Source organism: Mizuhopecten yessoensis, unplaced genomic scaffold, assembly GCF_002113885.1.
Source record: "Mizuhopecten yessoensis strain PY_sf001 unplaced genomic scaffold, ASM211388v2 scaffold6971, whole genome shotgun sequence".
NCBI classification, from domain to species: Eukaryota; Metazoa; Mollusca; class Bivalvia; order Pectinida; family Pectinidae; genus Mizuhopecten; species Mizuhopecten yessoensis.
This window is the reverse complement of record NW_018406816.1, coordinates 505,856-530,691: the sequence shown is the minus strand read 5'-3', so window position 1 is coordinate 530,691 and position 24,836 is coordinate 505,856. Positions and strand designations below refer to the sequence as shown.

Genomic DNA, 24,836 nt, shown 5'->3' with positions numbered 1-24,836 from the left:
TTTTGTCCTTGTGTCTAGACGCTGTAGTCTATTTTGTCCTTGTGTCTAGACACTGTAGTCTATTTTGTCCTTGTGTGTAGACGCTGTAATCTATTTCGTCCTTGTCTGTAGACGCTGCAGTATTGTTTGCCCTTGTGTCTAGACGCTGTAGTCTATTTTGTCCTTGAGTCTAGACGCTGTAGTCTATTTTGTCCTTGTGTCTAGACACTGTAATCTATTTCGTCCTTGTCTGTAGACGCTGCAGTCTTTTTTGTCCTTGTGTCTAGACGGTCCAGTCTATGTTGTCCTTTTGTGTAGACGCTGTAATCAATTTCGTCCTTGTCTGTAGACGCTGCAGTCTTTTTTGTCCATGTGTCTAGACGCTGTAGTCTATTTTGTCCTTGTGTGTAGACTAATCTATTTCGTCCTTGTCTGTAGACGCTGCAGTCTTTTTTGTCCTTGTGTCTAGACGCTCCAGTCGATTTTGTCCTTGTGTGTAGTTACTGTAATCTATTTTGTCCTTGTCTGTAGACGCTGTAGTCTTTTCTGTCCTTGTGTCTAGATGCTGTTGTCTATTTTGTCCTTGTGTGTAGACGCTGTAATCTATTTCGTCCTTATCTGTAGACGCTGCAGTCTTGTTTGTCCTTGTGTCTAGACGCTGAAGTCTTTTTGTCCTTGTGTGTAGACGCTGTAGTCTCTTATTGTCCTTGTGTGTAGACGCTGTAGTCTGTTTTGTCCTTGTGTGAAGACGCTGTAGTCTGTTTTGTCACTGTGTGAAGACGCTGTAGTCTATTTGTCATTGTGTGTAGACGCTGTAGTCTATTCTGTCCTTCTCTGTTGACGCTGTTGTATATTTTTTCCTTGTGTGTAGACGCTGTAGTATAATTTGTCTTTGTTTGTAGACGCTGTAATCTTTTTTGTCCTTCTCTATTGACGCCTTTGTATATTTTGTCCTTGTGTGTAGACGCTGAAGTATATTTTGCCCTTGTCTTTTAACTATTTATATATATTTTGCCCTTGATTGATGAAGATTTGGTAGAGGCCGCCCTGGTGTTTTGCAACAAATATAGTCTATTTTGTCATTGTTTGTTGACGCCTTGATATATCTTTTTGTGTTGACACATATACTATATGTGTAAGTGCTGGTATTTCATTTTTTTGTAAATGTTTTGGTACATTTGTGGTTTTAAGATTTCGTTCCTGTTTCGGTCAATTTTGCACTAGTGTGTTGATGCTTATGACTTTTTACGAGTTTTTCCCTGTTCGGATACATTATATACTTATCTTATGTGTGACGCTGTGCTTGTTTTTTACAACTATGGTTATATTGTAACATTACACAATCCATAACGGTCCAAATTGAGGGGAGGGGGCCGCGGTGGTCAATTGGTTAAGGCGTCCGACATTCTGCTACTACTAGCCCTCCACCACTGGGTCAGGTGGTTTAACTCCGGCTTTCCTCCACCTATGTAGCCTAGCACGTGCTTAAATGACCATTGCCGTTAATACGACGTAAAAACACAAACAAACCAAACCAAATTGCGGTTTACTTAACATCGGGCGTACTGTAACGATATCAACGTTATATAAACGTCGTCATAAAATCATTCGCAAGGTACGACCTTCTTATCAGAAATGATTTTTCAAAGCAATGGTCATGTCAGAAAAGAGTTCGTGGTACTGGGTTCCTAAAGTGTGTTTTTATCATTTCATAACATTCAATCTGACAAAACAATCTCTGTAACTTCGGTATCCGTGCAAGCATATTGTAAGCAGACACAATAAATAAGTATAGGGAAACGTAACCTTTTGTCAGTCGGAATCGTGTACGAAGTAAGAGCAATACTCCAAACGCAGACGAAAGGTCTGCAAAGGTGACTCCAGTGAGACGGCTATTGTTACGATTGTGCAGACGTAATGTCAACAAGAGCCTCGCCTCTCTAAATAACGGTTTCTCCTGGGAGATTAGATTGCTTTTCATATCTGGTAGAAATTACAAATTACCAGACACTCGAATTACAAAACATTGCACGTACGATAAAAATCGTTGGCTGTATTGGTGTAATGGTCATCCGAACGGTCAAGTGGTCTCTATTAACAAACCTGGACGGGCTATCGGCTCCGACGGCACTTGACCAACCCTTGATGGGCGTATGTGATGGATTTCGTCTCCTTAGTCCTATATCAATCCCCTCAATGGGATATGGCTACGATGCTAATTTTGTTCCGCGTCGCAAGGTAAATTGCCAACTAACTTTATGTTTGTAGTGACAGTTATTGCCAAGCCGTAGAGAGGTAGCGGTAATTTATTATATAAAGTGTGTAAGATCTCATACAAATTGTACAAGCATGGTAAACACTAGCATGGTAAACACAAGCATGGTAACACGGGTTTAGTTTTAATTTGTTTATAAGATTTAGCGCCTTACTAACAGCTCATGTCTTTTAGGAACGTGCCTCTATATTTTGTAATGCATATATACTATGCTGGACGCGTTTCCGTGTTGCATATTTGCACCTGTGTTGGCTCGGGTAAAGAATAGGCCTGGGTCATGTTCGTTCACGTGGGACAACAGGTTGGACTGTTTTTAAATGTAATATTTTCGAGTATAAATCTTGGAGGACCTGCAAATGTTTATGCAGGATTTGCAAGGCCTTGTCAAGGCTCGCCTGAAAACAGCATCAGATTACTAAGTCCGACCTTATTTAATAAACGAACAACTCTGGTCCAACCGTTCCAACCGTTTGGATAGCGATAAACGAAAGCGGTCCTGCTGTATTCCACTGGATGCGTAAAGAGGCGACTAATGTGGGCCTCCCTGTGGAATCAGGGATTTGTTCCCGGTATCTTTTACTATGAGGATATTGAAGAGACAAAAACTGATCTGCTTCCCCCGTTATTGCTTGGGATCTATTTTTCTTTTTGTTTCTTACCTACTCTTTTCTTCCAGCGGTGAAATTGAGGCACCCGTCGTCATTTTGCGATGGCGTAAAACCCAAAACAAAGCAATAAAAATGTGTATTTGCCTCCATGTGATAAGCAAGAACGTTAGACATTTCAGTTTCCATGCATGCTTTAAATATGTACGTTTTAGTCTTAAATCATCAGTTACTGATGTATTGTACAGCGGGAACCTGTCGCCTTTACCGATGTTGTCAATATTCACCTACTGTCAAAGAATTCGGCCTTCTCATGTGATAACTATAAATCGTCTGTTGTTTACTAATATTCGCTGGTCCGAAGTGTGGTTCACAAATACCGGGTGTGGTGTAACGATACCAATGTTTCACAAACGTCGTCATAAATTCGTTCAAGTTCCGAAAGGTATCTTTTCCTTGTCAGAAATTATTTCTCATAGCCATAGTCATGTCATAAAACGTGTTAGTGGAACGGGGATCCTTAAGTTTTTGAAAATTTAATAAAATGTTTAACATTCAATCTGACAAAATAGTCACTGCAGCTGTAACCGATATAGGGCACACTTACTTCGGAGTCTGAGCAGGCAAATAGAAAACAGAAACAGTCACTTGGGAAACGCAACCTGTTGTCAGTCAGAACTGTGTACGATTTGTTGTTTGTTTGTTTGTTTGAGGTTTAACGTTTAATACATGAGTGTAGTGTATGAGTGTGTGTTTAGGAGGCTGCGATATGTTCGTGTTTGTCTCCTTGTGATAGCGCGGAACTAATGTCGACTTTATAGTGCTACCTCACTGAAACATACTGCCGAGGCACCAAGCAGGACACCCCACCCGGTCACATTATACTGACAACGGGCGAACCAGTCGTCCCACTCCTAAATTGCTGAGCGTTAAGCAGGAGTAGAAACTACCATTTTTACAGACTCTGGTATATCTCGGCCAGGAGACAGAACCCAAAGCCTTCCTCACAGGTGCGAACGCTAAACTAAAGGCCAAAAGTGAGGCATTGCAAAGGGAGACATTTGGAAGAAGAAAGTTGCTTAGAAAGAAGAGAAAAGATAAGATCTCAAATTTAGTCGCCTCTTACGATCATGCAATTCGTACGCCCTACCTGCAGGGACATCGACGGGTGCCTAGAGAAACATCGCCTGAAGCAGAAATAGAAAAGCAAGAAGACAGGAAAGAAAGGAAACGAAAAAGATCCCAAGTGTTGTAATTGAGGCAGCATATAAATGTTGGTCTCTTCCGTGTCCCCTAATAGAAGACAGAATAAAACACCTGATTCTGCAGGGGGTTCCACATTAGTCGCCTTTTACGATACACATGCAGTGGGATACAGCAGGCCTATTTTTGATTTCTTCAATGTTCCCTTAGAAGATAATGAAGAAACAGCCACCGATTCTGCTGAATAGTAGATAATTTACAACTTTGGACTTTGTATAATTTTTTCCCATAGCCTCTCCCTTCTTTTTTCAGGCAAAATGTCGCCGACAAATAGTAGTTAAACAAACAAGGAAATGTAATTATAGATACATGAAGTTAGAAATAGTGGGAATTGAGACCTTGAAAAGCGTTGGCGCAAATTAAACGATGGACCTTGTATCGAAATTTTACTCCCGTACATAAAAGTAATTATCAATGCTGTCAAATGCCTGATAAGTCATATCGATTTTACTGTCATCTTTTCCGCCAGTTAATTCTAAAACGTTGAATCGGATTTTTCAAACACGTAATGGTATTGGTTTTGATTATTTTTCTATTTGTTCCCCCTGTTGAAATGCCACGAAATCCGCACTCAGAGAGTTAATAATTTTGAAGAAAATAACGAGGGCCAAGCTGCCTTAACGAGACGCAAAATAATGACACACTTGAGAATCCTATAAGCTGCCAGTGTCAATATTGACATAACATGCGCGATGGTTCAATTATTGGGGATTAAATCCACAGATCGGTTTTCCAGGAAAACACTCCAAATTGCCAAAGTGTCTTTGGAATTCAGTTAAACCCGTAAATCCTCCACGTTTCAAAGTTCTGTAATACCTCAATCTCCGATAGTCGCAACGTAATAAAATAATCAAAACCAACTAAATGGTCTCGGATTGGGAACTAAAATGAACATTTCCGCTTCAGAAATGATGCATTTGAATGAAGAAATACGGATGCAATGCCCCTGTTGAAGAGATAACATAAAAGCATACTATTTTCCCAAGAACTCCGCAAAGCTAAGACGTTGCATACTATTTGGAAAACAACCACTCGTACTTTTTGATGATAGAAAGGGATACTGCCAAAATCGATGATCTTTTTTTATTTTCATTATTTTTGGCGCGATTCATCAGCTTGACAATGAGATATGGGTGTAGTATACTACCACGCGTGCATGAGCCTGGTGATCATTCACGTACCACCCACGTCTGTATACCAGGATTGATGTAGACTTGTGTTCCAGCACGAGTGTTGGTACAGTATATGAGAATAAGAAACATAGGTCTCTGTACGTAGTGCACTATATGTCTAGCACAAACGATAATATGGTATCGGAGGGTTCTTTTACTTTAAATCTGGAGCTGAATGACAGTTCCAATTTCATCAGCTAGCTAGGTTCATGCTTATGAAGCCTACATGCGGATAGACACGGTTTACACTTTGCACATAGAGAGTCAATAATGTATATATACATATACATTCATATAATGAACCTCGTTATACCGCCATCAGCTTTCAGCGATATGATGGCGTTATAAAGGAGATTGGCAATAAATGTAGGGACACGTTTAAAGGAATTCTTAAGAAAAAAGCAAAAGTGGATATTTAATTGCGTTGGCAGTAAATGAAACGAATGGCATTATAACGAAGTTTTACTGACCATCACGTGAAAAAATACCGTGTTCTGATTAAAAAGCGAAAGTTACACACTCTATCGATATCTTTACTGTGTTATAAATCCAAACACGCTTTTTTTCTTAGGCTCGTTAAAAATTATATTTTATTTTATTATCTTATTTTAGATTTTGAAATCAAGTTACAGGCCAGTGAAATAAAGCGTGGTATTCCGGGCGGCAATGTGCACAACTATAACTCAGTCATAGGCCAGGGTAATTAAGCGAGGTATTCCGGTAGGCAATGTGCGCTGTTATAATTCAGCAATAGGCCAGCGGTAAAAAACTGGGTATTCCGGGCGATAATTTTAAATGTTGTTACTCAATCATAAACAAGAGTAATTAAACGAGGTATTCCGGACGGCTGTGCACTGTTAGTACTTGGTCACAGGCCAAATTAATAAAACGGGGTATTCCGAACGGCAATATTCACATGATTGTAAACATCACCAATCATTAACGTCAAACTGATTTCAAATTATCGCTTAGTTTGCCTGTTCATAATTAATTTACGGCTTTGTTTGATAGCAGATATAAATACAAGCAAAAACGATTCTTTCCGGATTTTTAAAATTGTTTTCCAAAAAAATCAATTTTACTCCCAAAAACCGCAGTATAGTCAGCAATTTCCATATCGGCTTATCAATATGTAATTGTATTTCAAAAATACTGGTATAATCTGAGAAAAATGTGATTGGGACAGCTATATCTAACCTATATACTTGGCAAAGTCTAGATTGATATAGAAAATGGCGCTAAAATCGGCTAGAACGAACGTTTTGTAATGTTCGGTGATGTTTCTGTAAATGGCAACTCATCTGTACTATAGTAAGAGTTTTGCACTGCTTTCAGATTCTATGAAATTGCATGCACGTCGAACATAGGATCAGCATATAATGAATGTGTTCCGGGAATGTTTCGAAAAAGATTACCATACAAATGGTCAATTTCGTAAAGTACATAAATCGATCATATATCTTGAAGGAGTCTATTATCTAGTGAAACACAGTACATGGCACCTTTCAATATAAAGGTTTGGCGAGACGCTGCAGATCTATGGAAGTTCTTTTAACAGTTAAGAAGTATGTAATTGAAGTACGTCAGTTATCTCTGCAACTGTCATACATGCATGTCACCCTGGTAAAATACTAGCCGACTCGGCTATAGAGAATGCTCATTCAGTAGAGTGTAGGACTAGTAAACCAGAGGTCCCGGGTTAGATTCGTAGCGGAGGCGTTGACAAATAAAAACCTCTGTTACATTGGCGCCCACGTAGGGACCCGGGAGATTTGACAAAAATACTCAGCGATACTTGTGAAGGAATCGTTATGACCCCTTGAAACCTCGGGACGAGTTCTTTCCTGGAGGGGGAGTATGTCACCCTGGCAAAATACTAGCCGCTTCCTACCGACTCGGCTAGGGAGAATTTCTCTTCAGCTCATTCGGTAGAGCGTAAGACTAGTAGGCTAGAGGTCCCGGGTTCGACTCCTAGCGGAGGCATTGAAAACATAATGGCCTCTGTTACATACATAACGTATACATGTTTATGTAACAGTCATACATGCAGTCTTCAAGGCTCTATTAAGGATCCCTGTGTCACTGCCAAAATCGTAAGCTTGCATTGGAAAGTGTGTTTTTTTCTGGTATGACTATACATGAAGCTTTGATAAATCATTTTTGAAAAGAAAACCATACATTGCGGGACTTTTATGAAAACATTATGAAGACGAAATAAACAAAAAACAGCTGTGCCATGAGCGTAACACAACAGCGGGGCCAGACCAGATTCGGACCCTGAACCTCAAATTGTTATTCAGTCGCTCAAACCAACAAAAAACCGCAATGGAACAAAATTATACGGATTTTTCTCCGTCTTGTGCTCAACATACTTCGGGAAAGGCTTCTTATGAAAAATTATTTTGAAATGATGATTTATTCCTGTTTACAAGGAAGATCTCGATGATGCAAAGAATCCGTATAAAAAGAAATGCCGTTGAAATCTCTTGCGCAAAGCCCATGTCATTTACAATATAGTTCATTTTTTATTTCCCTAAAGCTTTTCGTTTTTACGTCTCCACAATAGTTGACTGGTCTCTAAGGAAACACCACCACAGAGAAGGAACACGTTTAACATGGTGCCAAGCGTTACAGTAAAGCAGCATATCTTTTTAGGGGTTTTCAATAAACCACTTGCACAATACTCCGACTTGAAATCACCAACTCCGCCGGGGTCGTCACATTAGTCGCCTCTCACGAAAAACACGGAATTGTCTACAGAAGGTCTAGTCTTTCCCAGAAAGGTCAGGGAGTATGGCTAGCGTTGTACATACCAGACAACCATATATAGCCGTCTATAAGGGCAGGGAGTATGGCTAGCGTTGCACATTCCAGACAACCATATGTAGCCGTCTGTAAGGGCAGGGAGTATGGCTAGCGTTGTACATACCAGACAACCATATGTAGCCGTCTGTAAGAGCAATCGGACTGTCGGACTGTTAACAAAATTTCGTGGGTGTTTTATGTTATAAAAAAAACACATATGAAATTAATCACGTTTTTTAATAGATATGTGCTCTAGCGTTGGAACCGATCAATTAGTGTGGAAGCCAAAAAAATATCAAATTGAATAGTCTGACTAGGGGAGCTATTGGAATAATGGCTCCAATGACAAATATATGAAGATTAACTGGCTTTACCAAGGTGTTTGATTTGTTGCACGATTGCGGCTACAGGGAATGTCTACACGGTAAATTTACGATCATTTTGACAAGTGGTTTTTTCCTTTCACAAGTCCTGAATACTGGATGCAAATTATTTTTATTTTAGAATTTTGATATATTACGTAGACTTTCAAATCGACATTCGAAAAGACACTTGGTTTTACATTAATCAGCACATTATCGGGCCTATTCGTATTTAGTATACCAACAAATTAAACTATAGTATTACCATTGTCACTTTAATGACATATTTGGTTTTGGGTTTTTTCAAGAGAAGTATTCCATAAAAATCAAATTTTGAATTGCATTTTACAGAATTTATCATTCTTCGAAATATGAATGTTTTAATATAAAATAAAATAAAATAAAATAAAGGGAAATAACCACAACAAACACCCACACAGGTGGTCTAATTCGGAACATTTAATTCCAAAACGCCTACGCTTTACAAATGTTGCTATAGAGAATTATAAATGCACAGTACAAAAATGAGTTTCAAATAATTTGGTCGCAAAGCCCATGAGACACTGGACAGGGGAGGTTACTCTAAGCCAGAAAAATGTCTTTGTGTTGATACGTCAGGTCGAGAAACAAAGCCTACGAGTGGAACATTTCCGTGCTACTATAACTGATACAGTGGAACCTGATTACCTATAATTACTTATAATAATAATAATAATTCGAGGTTCTTATATACCGCTTTATCACAACCAAGTTCGTAGGTCGTCTCAAAGCAGTTCACAAATGATTATCCGTGGTTGTAGGGGTCTTTGCAACCAACCAACATCTTTCTCAACTCTATTGGGAGCATACATGCAGCCGGTGCTGCCATTTCGGCGCTCACAGCTAGCATTTCATAATTATAGCACTGCCCAACCACGCACTCAGTTACAGCTGAGTAGACTGGAACAAGCGGGTTAAAGTATCTCAAATATACAACACAGTGCCGTTCCGTGACTCGAACCCGCAACCCTTCGGTCACGAGCCTGGTGTCAAACTACTGTACTAGACTACCGTGCCTACTTGTGTAGCTTAGTGTGCTTATACGGAGTATCACGCCTTCGCAGTCTCTATGGCAACTTTCGCGGATCCGGTTCAACCGTAACGACAGGCTCTCATCGGAACCGAGGCTGTCCTCAGGAATATTCGGCGCGGGCATATCGAGGGGGTCAGACGTGAGCTTCATAAATGACGACTCTCGCTAGTTTGCATTATTTCTGCATAAAACAATGTCGATACGCGTGTATGCTTTAGGTTGTTTTAAAAAAAATAGTGGAAGCGTGAAAAAAACACATATCATTATTGAAGTATTGTTACTTATTTGTCACAAAACTCCGAAATTATGCTTTTTAGCTCTGCCCATAAGTTCGGCAAAGTTCCGGTCAAAGAGCGTTCGTTTATCACGTTATATTTCTCTGCTATCTTAACCGTTTCAACCGGGATACGCGAAAACAACCTAACTTAAAGAGGAGTTACAGATCCATGAATTTGTTCTTATCTTGGTGCTTCACTCATCCTAAAAGGTCAAATAATGGTTTCCGGCGCTAAATGAGATTGCACAACCTTTTTGTTCACAATCTTTCATAGGAAATACTTCTCATAAGGGAGAGTTGATAAGCCTTGATTCAGTGTTATTTGCAGAATACGTCATTGAAATTACAAGGCTACATTACCATCATGTAATCTTCGAAAAACAGAAATAAAAGTCACAATTGATTTGCAAATAAAAACGCGCATTTGATATTCATGAAACTACACTTAATAGGGAATTAAAGAAATATAATTGAAGCATAAAGATGGAACCGACGTCCTTCTATTACCATTTATTACTTCTCAGGGAAAACAACAATAGAATACTGCAGCGTAAAAACACCAATCGAGACCAGTATCAATTTAAAGGGCAGATTATAAACAGGAAAAATTAATATGAAGACAATAAGAAATAAACGAAGAAATTAAAACCTGGTTTCATCCTTTATGTTTCGGTCAGGCACGTCCGACCCCCTCGATATGCACATGCCGAATATTCCTGAGGTCAGCCTCGGTTCCGATGAGAGCCTGACGTTTTCTTTTCAGATTCAGCTGGTTGAAACGGTTGAACCGGATCCGCGAAAGTTGCCATAGAGACTTCGAAGGCGTGATACTCCGTATAAGCACACTAAGCTACACAAGTAGGCACGGTAGTCTAGTTCAGTAGTTGGACACCAGGCTCGTGACCGAAGGGTTGCGGGTTCGAGTCACGGAACGGCACTGTGTTGTATATTTGAGCAAGATACTTTAACCCGCTTGTTCCAGTCTACTCAGCTGTAAATGAGTATGTGGTTGGGCAGTGCTGGAATTGTTGAATGCTAGGTGTGAGCGCCGAAATGGCAGCACCGGCTGTATGCTCCCAATAGAGTTGCGAAAGGTATTGGTTGGTTGCAAAGGCCCTATAACCACGGATAATAATTTATGAAACGCTTTGAGACGACCTACGAACTAGGTTGTGATCAAGTGGTATATAAGAACCTCCAATTATTATTATTTTATTATTATTATTATTAAGGTAAGCCTCAACTTCAGCGACAATATCTTCCATGTAAATATAATTAAAATTTGAATTTGAGTCACTTCCTCTAAAGTAAGAAACGGTTAATGGCAACGAAACCACTGGGGCACAATAATCAGCATGATTAACACATCGACCGTCATATCGCTAAAGAAAGTATTACCTTTCCCAATAAGATTGTGATCGTGATTATCAAACTTGTCCATAGTCTGCATCATTCTGCATCTCTCGGAACCTTGTGTTGTAAGTATGTCTGCTGTCGACGATATTTTCGCGGAGATCTTGATATTCGTAGTAAAACGTTCCTTAAAGGAATTACTTAAGAAGTACACGAGCATCTCATCCTCCTATCGGGAACCGTCGGAACTTTCCGTAAACGAGAAAATACCTCGGTATTAATAACTTTTTTTTTATTAATAACGTATTTCTCGTTTACGGAAAGTGCCGACGGTTCCCGATTGCTTATCCTCATGCTAACTCGCCTCGAAACGTTCACGTTAGTTTCGTAAATTTTGAGCTGATTCTGAGTATTGTGTAAGCTGACCTCGTGTTATAGTTGAAGGTTCTAATTACAAAATTATTACTCGAAAACCGGTCTAAAGTTATGAGATGTCCCTATCTCGTATTATTCACACTGTGCTTTTCATGGATCAATTGGTTTCGTATTACTTCAAGTTGAAGCATATTAATGTGTAATCATTAGTTTCGTATCTTTCAGATTTTGATCACTCTACGGAAGGTTGGGCTGAAGATAAGCGACATCTCCGTCCTATATGCTCTCCTCAGCACATCTCTGTCTGGGCTCCTTAATCCCATTATCTTCGGTCTCTTCGACAAATCCTACCGCCATGGTTACAAGAAAATACTAAAGTCTATAAAACTCAGCTGCAGGTGTAGAAAAAGCGAGTTCCAACAAATACAAGGTAATATTATCATCTTAAATATATTATAATGTAATAATTCGGGAAATAATGTAATGATTCAATGTCACGTTAATACATTCATTCTATATAGACATTTCAGCATATCATCATCATCATCATCATCATCATCATCATCATCATCATCATCATCATCATTTTACATCATCATTTCCCTCATATCATCATCATCATCATCATCATCATCATCATCATCATCATCATCATCATTTTACATCATCATTTCCCTCATTTCGTCATCATCATCATCATCATCATCATCATCATCATCATCATCATCATTTTACATCATCATTTCCCTCATATCATCATCATCATCATCATCATCATCATCATCATCATCATCATCATCATTTTACATCATCATTTCCCTCATTTCGTCATCATCATCATCATCATCATCATCATCATCATCATCATCATCATTTTACATCATCATTTCCCTCATTTTGTCATCGTCGTCAATGTCATCATCATCATCGTCATCATCATCATCATCATCATCATCATCATTTCCCTGATGTCGTCATCATATCATCATTTCCATCATTTCGTCATCGTCGTCATCATCATCATCATCATCATCATCATCATCATCCTTATCATCATAAACATCAATGCAGATATTCATGCCATAGAAAAAAAAGTTCCATCATTATCTATTTTACCATTTTATACATCATTTTCATCATCATCATCATCATCATCATCATCATCATCATCATAAACATCAACGCAGATATTTCATGCCATAGAAGAAAATGCCCACAATTGTTTCTGTTTTTAAATCAATTAATAATAAGGAATTACTTATAAAATAGCGTTTTTACCTGAGCTACATTTAGACCATAGATGTGACTGCTTTGATTATTTGATCAATCAAAGTGCGCATAATACGTTTTTCTTTATGTTTAATTAACAGGTAGGCAGATGATACTCGGGTCCCGAGAAATAGACTTATTTTAATGTTCATTATATATGTCAATATAATACATGTATATACTGTAAGATCATAAATTTTCGTGGGACATTAAATTTCGTTTATTTCGTAGGTAACAAAATTCCACGAAATGAAATCCCCACGAAAACATAAATTTGGTATGAAAGGGGAAAATATAATGTCCTTGAAACAGGCTAGTATATGAAAACCACAAAATTTTAACCCCACGAAAAAAATAGATTCTACAGTATATATATTGTTCAATGCTATGGATATCAAATTGATCATAGACTACCGTGGAACTCATCTTTATAAATACTGACAATAACATGTAAATAGAAAATGGTAAATAACCAGGGGAGGTGGAGATAAATTGAAATTTGACGATTGCTGAGCAAAATTGATGCCAGCTTGATCAAACAGATAAGTATTGAATACCTCAATATACGTATCAATGACGTCATCAAATTGACCAGACGCGGTTGTCAGAATGACAACAAACTTATTTTGATTTAGGACAGCATAACTTTTCAGAAAATCACCACCTCTAGCTTCCTTCAAAAAAATCCCACGGGATTCCTTAGGGACTCCACTAATAGTACCATAATAGCAAAAAATACATACTTTGCGTCGTTATTTGCAAATTTAATACTCAGATCGGATCAGTACCCAAAACGAATCAAACTTAACTAATATTATTATTTCGTTTAATGTTTAAACATTTCAAGGTTTTACAAATAACATCAGACGGTTATTTCAAAATCAAAAAATAGTTACTTGTTCAAGTAGTTAAAAGTCGGAATAAAAAACACGAAACTGAAAAAACTGAATTTAAACTACAGAGGATGTGCCACAATTAAAACCGTGATCCGCTTTGGGCATGGCATTTGAAGAAAATAACGGAAGCGCTAATTGGTGGCGTAGAAGTGTTTTATAAATATCTCACGTGAGAGCAGGGTGCTAATTTTGAATGAAAGAAACCCCATCGATTCTTCTTGTCTAAGCGTAACTGAATATAGTTTCTCAATTAATGAATAAAATCGTGGTTTGTTGAACCATTTAGGGGTAGTTTTTATATAGTAGCATGATTCTGTTATTGAAAGTAATGTTTTCATCAGCAGAAAAAAAGTTGAGCATATATCATTATCATAAACGCTACAAGCTCGCGTGGGAATCTATAGTAAATCACCAACTCAAGTGCCCAAAACCTTGAAAGGTATCATTACGAAAGACGAGCGCGAAAGGAAGCGTGTTTGTCTTGATTACCACTGTCGTGTTATGACTCAGAGACATAAAGGACTGACCATGACTTTAGTGTAACAGACACACTGTAGGTCGCCTCAAGCTGATATATGTGTCCTGACACAGGAAACTCAAGCTCAGCGTCAAAAGTATAAATGGTCAAATGTTACATGTTTATTCCCACCGTTGTACTTTCCAACGCCATGGCCCTCCTTCCCCATTTTTTAAATGACAAATATACGAGTGGACCATAGAAACGCGTCCAGAAAATGCTCTATTTTAATCGTTAGTGAAGTGAAATAGGAAACTTTTTAAAAATCTTCTTGAAATATTTACGTTTTTTGGTTTCATATTACTATATTAAATCGTTTCAAACTGTGATTTGGCAGACGACTATCGAGATTTCGCGCAAAAAAAACGCCAAAGTCGTGAAATAAGAAGAGTGCTAGTTTTTGTTTGAAGAGAACAACCGAAGCTAACGTCTGCAATCTCAGCAGCGCTTGTGTTTTACCAGCTTTGTGATATCCATTTTGCTGTAGATTTCATCCGAGTTTAAACTTAAGATTAGAGCTTGTGTTTTGAGATTTTTTTGTGATACCGACGCCTGATGTCCTTATAGGAAACTAAATGAATAAAATCTCATAACTTTAGAACGATAAGCCACTGATGTAAGAACAAACCAGGCTGGTATCAAGTTTGTGAAACCAGGGGAGAAAGCCACAGTGAAGACTCGAAGCACCTCATCCATCTTTGAACGGGCGTCAACATGGGAGATGAAGGTTGACCTTGACAGGAAGCTTGTGTTTCCAGGAATAGTGGAAACAACACTGAGGCCTGACATGGTATTATGGACAGAGCAATGCAGACACCTCTTCGCCATAGAGCTCACCGTACCATGGGAGGAAGGCTGCGAGGAAGCTCACGAGAGGAAGAAAGCCAAGTATGATGAGCTGATGGAAAAGTGCAGGAGCAGAGGATGGACAGTATGGCTCTTTCCAGTGGAGGTTGGCTGTAGAGGTTTCCCCGCACAGTCAGTGTGGAGAACACTACAGTCAATAGGACTCACTGGGAGGGCAAGAGCTACCGCCATCAGACGATTGGGAGAAGCTGCAGAGAGAGCATCGTGCTGGCTATGGCACAAACGAGATGAGCCGATGTGGAAGCCGACATAGACGAGTAGTGGTTTGGCCACCACTACTGACCCACCAGCCGGAGGATGTAGTGATTAAGGGTCGAAACATCTGAAGAGGGCTGGCCATCACCTGATGACGTCAAATGAGGCTTCGCGACTAGAATGACAGCAGTGACGGACTACAAGTCAAGGATGTCACAAGATGCAGAATCACCATCATCTGTAAGCAATCATCTGAGCGGAAACTATTTCAATTGTAAAAGAGATTTTTTTTCCTGTATATTTTTTGAGTTACTGCCAAAGGTCATTCTTATTATTGCTGTGTGGTGGCACTTCCAGCAGGATTTTGAATGGCCAAATCATCAGAAAACACCGTTGGTAAATGAACTTATTTATTGCGAAGTCATTTATCTTTGGCAGGAAACTAGCGGTAATGGAGTAAAACCTTCATGTTATTTGAGTACATTTTAAATGATGTATTTGTCTTTAAACACCCTGCAATATAAATGCGATCAAATTCTAATCCCTATTCAATTTGGATTAAATTATCAGGAAAGTCTTTCGCGCAAGCACACGACTTCTAAGCGAGGATATTGGGGACGTGTGCAAAGTGCCTTTATCTCGTCATCTAAGAATTCACGGGAATGTCATCATCTCTCGTCAATATGTCAATACGCTATTCTCGAGAGCTCACTTACAGGAATGTGTCTCTCTTAAAAAGTTAAATTTGTGTTAATGTCCCGTATTATTCGCTTCGTGTTAAGTTAAATATCGACATTAACACCCCCTTTACAACTTTACTCGCCATGTCGTACATGATGAAGATACGTCATCAAATTGAAACTTTTTTTTGAGAAAACATGAAGTCTTTCTCTCATTTATTCTGATAAAACGAAAAATACACATACTAAAGCAATACAGTGCAGTTTCCCGATAGACAAACTATCTTCGTTACCAGAGAATTTTCAGACCGTCTGTTCTGATTGATGCTCATCATAACAAAACATAACCAAAAAACAATACACTACCATACAATATTTTTAAAAGGTATTTCATAGTCTGTAAAATGGACTTTATTTGGCTCATTGTCGCAAACGTGACATGCAAAATACAATATTCATTTTTATGAATCTGGTGTAAAGAAATCCGGACTACTTTTGTAAATTACTTTACTTCAGATTGATAAAACTTTGGAATTTTATCAATTGAAAATTATTTTTTCCTTTTTCATGCGATACGATATAATTGTGTCGTCGATGAAGCAGAAGACGCTTACCCTCCCGGAACGTCTGATCTTTTTATCCTTGTACTTTCCTAAGGGTATCCATGTTCATTTCTCATTTGTTCGTACTTTGCCACAGTTTTATCGATATTGGATTCGAATCATGGTTTTTTGACGTTTGGGTATTATTTTGACATGACTATTGGATAATTCAACCTTAAAGCCATAAGGTTCCAGATTCAATCAAGGGAGGAACAGGGCGGACAACGGGACAAAAAAAAATCGCGGTTGCTCAATTGCCGAGGCTTAACTTTGTATTTGCCTTATTAGATTTTCTTAAACCCAACTCACTTACACAGCAAGTACATGTACTTTACAACATAGATGCATAGGCACTAATTAGATCTAGAAACAAAAAAATACGTAAGTTTAAAAAGTATTTCGAGGTCATTATCGATGAAATTAAGGCAATGTACGAACCCAGGAAAGCTTTACACGGAAACCTTCGAAAAATGTAAAACGAGAATTGGACTATGCAGCGACGTATATATTATTTATTGTAATGTATACGGCTCTGGACTATGTAATTTGGAAGGGAAAGCGTCTTTTCTCTGCTTCCTCGGTAACACATAACATAAATATCTACGTCAAATCCAAGTTTTGTCACGTCCTTCTAAAGTGGTAATTGTGTAGTAACAAAAACACAAAACGCACTAATGAAACAAATTAAAATAAACTATTTCCATATGAGGACATGATGGCGATCACAAAACTTGCCTAAAGTATCCATTTAACATGCATCTCTCAACACCTTATGTTTAGTCAACATCTATCACGGAAATTGGGATATTCGGAGCAAGCCCTTGCATTTTGGAACATCTGCGACGTGGTTACACCGTAAAGGATTCTAATAGGGATATAACTGTCAAGAAAGGGAAAGTTCATAACTTGGGGAAATGAAACCACCGTGATTATTATTCAGCTTAATAGCACTTCTAAGGTATCGTACTAGTCATCGAAACGTCACATAGAAAATTGTATTGGTTGTGTAAAAAGAACTTCTCATAATAGAGACAATGGCGTTACATGAGGACGTATATGGTTCGCCTTTAACTAACCTTGTATGCATTGGAATTATCCCTGTAAGTTCGGGAATAATAGACGTCGGCTACAGCAAGCTTCTATCCACGAACGCAAGGGAAGTAATTTACATAAGGTTATCAACTGTTTAGAAAAACTGGGAAAGGTGATAAGTATAAAAAGTGTCATCTTGACGACCCTCCATGATTATTTTGTTGTAGGAAAACAGGTTTGGCTTCAAAATTTACCGTCGGTTGGATTTTGCTATTTTTAAACATATAGAGAAAGTGTGTTGAACACAGCATTGTCTACACAGCGCCTTGTTCTATTACTCCAAGATTAAGCACTTCGCTTCTGCTTGTAAAAAAAAATAAAAAAAATGGGGACTTGATCTGGCGCATTCTCGAAAATAATGTAATTGGAATCTTAACGTTGATTATCAGTCCCCGCCCTGACACTCCCCTGTCACAAATAAATATTACCCTGCACAAGCGAGATAGAGCAGTCGCATTATACAATGTTAATCTTGAACCTTTTCCCCGGCCGATATTAATTCGGTCTGGACGGACAGCACTCAAACTATAGGAGTACACATTGGGATTTATGGCATGTGTTTCCGACAGGATGAGGAGCGGCTACATTAGAACAACATAAATATTTCATTTGCAGCTTTTTTTGTCCCCTATGGAATTAAGTGGGATTTTTAATTGACAGATCAAAAACCCGATGAATTATGTTAGAACTATAAAATGCGTTTTTGACAGTTGAGGTATCACAGAACCGTCAAGTTGAATTACGAGATAATTCTGTACATAATATGGCTTTGGTATGTCTCCTCATAATTCGCGTTCAAACATTAGCAGTCTCCTCTCAAGGTCACAGCTCAGTGTGAACCCATTATTTCTTAACTGGATCGAGTCATCTATATTTTCTGTTCCTATTGGGAAAACATGGAACGAACTTAAAATCCGCAGATAGTGAATATTTATGAATAAACATCAGGAATACGGGTTATTGTGGAACGCACGCACAAACTGGCCGTACCTCGCGCATCGCACACTTCAAGCCGGGCCAATGCCGTGTAAAGCATGCTTCAACTCACTACAACCCTACGCATCTTACATTTCAGTGTGGCCCAACCCCGTGAATTTAACATTTCACTCTGGGTTGAAACTGCGCATCTGACACGTCAACCGTACCCAAACCGGTTCTAGACTTCTATCTGGCCAAAGTCTGCTATCGATTCTCACACTACAGAGCTGTCAACAACCCCCCACCACCCAAAAAGTGCCAACTTTGTGCAAATACACAGGAAACATATCATGCCATGAGACGCAGAGATAAATTGATCTGTTGTTTTACCACAAGTGATATGGTTAAACTAACCTTTTTTGCGATTCATAGAAATTCGTATAGCATGAAATACTCGCGGTGTAAAAACATTCGTGGTTTTCGATGTGGCTAAGGAACTACGAAAATAAATACAAAGATTTAATTGATGTACTTGACTACTGTTTGTTTATATTGGGGTTTTCATGAAAGTTTGTTCAACGAAACGATATAAATAACTTCAAACCACGAAAGAAAATTCCAACGTAGATTTTATGTTATAAAGACTAATAAGAAAGAAAATAAACATGGAAATGGTGAGGGCTACAAGTTTCGGCTAAGTCAAAGAAAAATTAGATAAATAGAAGTTTGGAAAAATACTTCCCCCACTTAAACAAGCATATGAGATTGAGCACAGTGCTGAAGCAATTTTTTTTGTTTACTATAACGGGCCTTTAACTGTAAGCAGGTAAATAAATAAACAATCGTTTCCTGTGAATCACGTTTTTTCGTGTGCACATCATTTTCCGAACAGTGCTTGTAAGGTTTATTCGCGAATACCTGACTCCGCGATTGACAGTACGCCATTTATTTGTGAAATATATAAAATTGCGAAGGAGTCTCCTTGAGATAAACACATGCGTAAATTAATATCTTCCGAAAAAATAGATAATTTATAGTGCTAAGCGTTAAGATACTATGAAGATTTACACATTTCACCTGCTTTAAGAACGAATATTAATCTTAAACAACATTTTTTTATTCAAAATATTTTTATATTTGGATAAAAGTATGCTGATTTCATAATAATTTCTGTGTAGATACAGACATATATTTAAATTTGCGCTGCAACCCACTATATGAACATTACCAGCAGAAATGCATTCATTTGGGGTATAAAAGCAGAAACTCTCGTGACGTAACACGTGGTTTACTTATGACGTAAACATGAAGCCCTATCGGGCTTCAAGCAATATGGATGTAACAGATTTGCGTTCATACCGGCATGAGAATTTAAAAAACGTCGTTCAAACTCTATTTGTTATTCAAAGATGTTCGAACATATGATGACACGAATGATATACATGTACGTTTTGATTAATATAAACGTACTTATTTTAGTGCACTCAAATTTTAGTGCTTTATCGAATATTTTAACTAATTATATATATAATTAGCGCACTGATGAATCGAACCACCCATCACATATGCAATAAAAAAATATACAGTCCTTTCAATTAGCTCAGTTATTATTTAGAGCAATATTTAAAGAGCGAAAAGCGCTAATATAAGACTACCGCTAAAATATGTACAGTTACGGTACTAAGTTCGATTATTGGTAAATTGAAGGAAAGATAAAATTCACGGCGTTCATGAATATGGAACGACATAATGTAGTAGAAATATATAGGTCTGTTTTTTCTGGTTCACATCAGCCTAAATTCAAAGTCAATGGAAAATGCCATATTTGGCAATAATACATTAACTGCGCCCAGTAATATGTTATCCAGTGAGACAGAATAACGATAAAACTGTAATTACACTCTGTGACCGACCCGTTATTGCATCGCATTGTGTTGGTTAAGATAGCGAACAGGGGCAATCGTGATATCGGATATAAAGCTTTCCACATCATCATAAACCATTCTGGTATTCTGGTTGCAATATCTTGTCACGAAACGTCAGCCATAAAATATAAAAGATGAATGAATTTTTGAAATGACTCGCTAGTCAGTTTGAGGTACAGAGCAAAATATAGCAGATGTATCTTGTAACTTTACTACAATGTATCCCGTTTGAAATTTCAAAACAAATATCAAGTAAACCATCAAAATTTCAAATAAAAAATGAAAAATTGAAAGGAACGAAAAAAGAGAAAAAATGAAAAAAAAAAAAGGTAAAAGCATTTCCGTATTATTTTTACTACATGTATCAAGATACAAGAGAATGAATATGCATTTTATGTTTAGTTTCAATGATGACAAATCATGCAGCTATGAACGTATTTTCCATTATAAGTGTACAAACTTCTACACTTTTTCAATCAAACATCAACAACTAAACATGTAACTACATGTATTTGCTAAGTTTTATGGCCCATTTATCAAAATGAGGTGATACGTGAACGTCATCAATTGACGTAATCCTATTCTCATAGCCATGAGATTGCTGAGATTGCGGAAGACCAACTGAAGCAGTACAATTTCTTGCAGAAGTGATGGCATATTACGAAAATTAACATTAAAGACATACGTATATTATTGTAACAATAATTATTAGAGAGAACAATTTATTTTTATTGTTCAGTCTTAACGTTTGTTTTTCTGAAAATTTTGTGTTCAACCAAACTATCTATACCTTTTTTGTGTACTCATTTATTTTACAGCCGTATCATCGGAATCCAATGTGCCTAGGTCGGCCTCTGATGCTGTTCAGCTGTCCGCAAACAACTACCGAGATCCTCTCCCGAACTCCGCATCGACAGGCACTTCCGCTTCCGGTCTGAACAATGTTGCATTTTGTGACGTCACAACACACAATGTGGAAGACAGTGAACGAAAGGCAGAAAATAGTGCTCTTTTAAAATACATAGGGTCTGACAAAGGTCGAAAAGACAATGAAAGAACGGGTTTATTGGAAAATTCCTCATATTTTGCATCGTCGTCAGCTTTCGGAGGACCTGCAGACCCCGATAACGATTCCCATTCGTCGTCATCATCGCTTTTATCATCAAATTGTGATTCGCAAGATGACAGATCCTGCTCGTCGAGTGAGGAAGACGAGGATGAATTCGAATACGACGAGTCGGTTGTAGAAGAAAGTACGATGTAGTGTTCATTTATCTGTGTGTTAGATAAATTATTATTTCTTGAATAAAACAAGTCTATAAAATACCAGAAATACACTTCAGTTTCAATTTTTCTTTGCGTTCGACCTTACGTTCAGTCAACAAAGCTTAATGATATCAATTATTAGTATAACATCTAAATTATGCAGCGAGTTCTTTCACGTACATACAATTATGAAGTATTATTGTATGCCTACTCCACATAAAACTCAACACATATATAGACTTGAATAAGGCCATCATAAGATGACAATTTATTATAATGACATCATGACACAAACTATGAATATGATGTTTACTGTCAATTTACAGATTCGACAGAATTACGCCACACCAACACACATATATATAAATCACAAAACAAACAATATTAAAAAGGGTGGCATTTAAGGGTGGGTTTTTCAATAAGGCAAATTTGGTATAAATTTCTAAAAAGATGCTGCCACAAAATGGCGCCGTTGAAAATTTTCTTAAAGATGAAGAAAGAAGCCTACAGCCAATCAGATCGTAGCGTGGGATGTCAGTCAATCAAAACCTCAAAACAATGGAGGCACCAAGAATGGGGAACGGCTACCTAAGGGGGCTATGTTCGTAGCAACCTTTTAACAATACTTGTCAAACAGTCTAATGGAGGGTTTATGTGTCGCGACATAAAATCAGCTATGTATATAACTTGCATTTATGCCTACTCCACATAAAACTCAACACATATATAGAATTGAATAAGGCTATCATAAGATGACAATTTATTAAAATGACATCATGACACAAACTATGAAAATGATGTTTACTGTCATTTTACATCCTTAGGTGGGGATTCGACAGAATTACGCCACAAAGTGAACAATAGAAAGGTTATTGAATTCTTATAGTTCACTTCCCCATGTACGTCATCTTTACAACAGCGTGTCTGATTGGATGTTATTGATCACATGACGAGATAATAAAACATCATGTCCCCCTCACACGCTCGAGTTTTCCCGATCATATTTCGCCAATTCCAAGCTTCTCTATAAAAATGCGCAAAGAGTCACCACAACCGAGTTCCGAATGACGGAGGAGATGGCAACAATGGTGCGTCAACCAGATCATCTCTTCCATTTGATTATTGTTTTATTTCCACATTATAAAATGTGTGTAACACTGGTGGAAGGAAACACGATTCTTTGTTTCCCCCCGATTAATGATGTTTTACTCGGTCATCGCCCTCGTCAAATATGATTAACCTCGGATAAAAAAAAATCGGTTTCCTACAACAAGGATGATAAATGTATAATTTACATTAATGTTTCTTTCTACAATAAACTCACTGTTTTGTGGAGATAGATGTAAATATGAATATGTTTCTTATAATACCTTAACAATAGCTTAAGGACAATATTTATTTCTTAACTTCAGATCCATAATAAGAATGAAATAAGAAAAATTAAATTGTACAGCTTCATTTGCACTTAATTCTTGAATGGTATGTTCTAAATTTCACAATTCGTTTGTAAAATTACCATCTTACGTTAGATGTAGAATGAAAAACAAAAGATAAAAAAAAATCATAATTAACGTAGGAAGACCTGAGCGAAAAGCAAATATAATTTAAACTGTGTAGTTTATGTTCTTCAAACGGCATTCACATAAAAATAAAACTACAAAATACCAAAGTGTAAAGTCTTTCGAACTCAAAAACCACAAAACACGAACACGTGATGAACAAGGAAAATACTTAAATGGACGCACTTGAATAAGTACAAGGAAGGTAGGACAATATGTTACAGATTGGTTACAGTTTTTTGCTTCATCGAGAGAACACTCGCCTTCTTCATCTCGATTCCAAGTTGACTCATGTTCTCGGGGTTTATTCCTACACCCAAGGCACGCGAGGATTCGACAAGCTGAACCTAGATAGATCCTTTCAAGTGGGTGACTGGAACATCCTTACCAACCAATCGGAAACCGTTGGCACTTTCAGTAAAAAAAAAGAAAATACTTTCTTACATATATTGCTTCTTATTTATTGTTTCTTGCATATATTCTTATTTGTTATTTTCTTGTATATATATGTGTATATAAGCGTTTACGAAAAGTGCCCACGGTTCCCGATTGCCTCATTAACACCTCGGCGAGTCGATTAGATCCACTGTTCCTGGGATGGATTATACTCCAACAATATTTCATGGGACGCAAAACCAAGCTGTACACGATTTTTTGTCATTTTTTTTGCATCAACCGTTTTATCAACCTCTTTACTTCCTGTTGCATGTTAGTCCTTGAATTTACCCTGGTCCAAATGGATCTTAAATAGGTTACACGTAAGGAAACTAGCAAAGATGTTGTCTACTAAAATGTCTTGAGGCACGTTAGTCTAGTGGTAGGACGCTGGGCTCGTGACCGAAGGTTTGTGGGTTCGAGTTCCGTCATGGCACTGTGTTGTATCCTTGAACAAGTTACTTTATCCCGCTTGTTCCACTCTACCCAGCTGTAAATGAGTACGCGGTTGGGCAGTGCTTGAATTGTTGTGGTGCTGTATGTTCCACAAGGAACCGAGAAAGATAATTGCTGGCTACAAAGGCCCAATAATCACGGGTACTAATTTGTGAACCGCTTTGAGACGACCTTGGTTGTGATAAAGCGGTATATAAAATCCTCAAAATAGTATTGTCTTTGATGATGCGATGTTACATATATGTACCGAGGCATCCGATACTGTCGTCAGGACGGTTCATCTGCGGGCTTCTTAATTACCCAGGTGATAGACGAGTTCACTTACTTGCTGACAAATCAGTCGATGTAACCATCTATCTCCTCAAACTAAACGCTACATCAGAGCAGCGTTCTTGTCCGCGTAACCCCTTCATGAAAACATCTACAGCAACACCCCTCGTTTAATTTGCCAACTCACTTACCGCCAACATATTTCAAGATCCGTTTTTCTCTTTTTGTTTAGAAGACCTTCATTTGTTAATTTTATCACCAAACCCCTTAATAACGCCAAATTGTCCCTGGACAAATGGTGGCAGTATAACGAGGTTTTACTGTACTTCATGCGACTCGTCACTGTTTTAC

General features: G+C 37.9%; 1 protein-coding gene across 1 annotated transcript in view; it reads left to right on the top strand.

The window, feature by feature from the left end:
* Window positions 1-21,823, top strand: part of LOC110452913 (somatostatin receptor type 3-like) — a 70,365-nt gene extending 48,542 nt beyond the window's left edge. Inside the window, exons 3-4 of the mRNA XM_021501667.1 lie at window positions 11,764-11,968; window positions 21,318-21,823. Of these exons, the coding sequence (XP_021357342.1) occupies window positions 11,764-11,968; window positions 21,318-21,763 (651 nt within the window). The 3' untranslated portion in view covers window positions 21,764-21,823. The remainder of the gene's footprint in view (window positions 1-11,763; window positions 11,969-21,317) is intronic.
* Window positions 21,824-24,836: the final 3,013 nt, after the last annotated feature.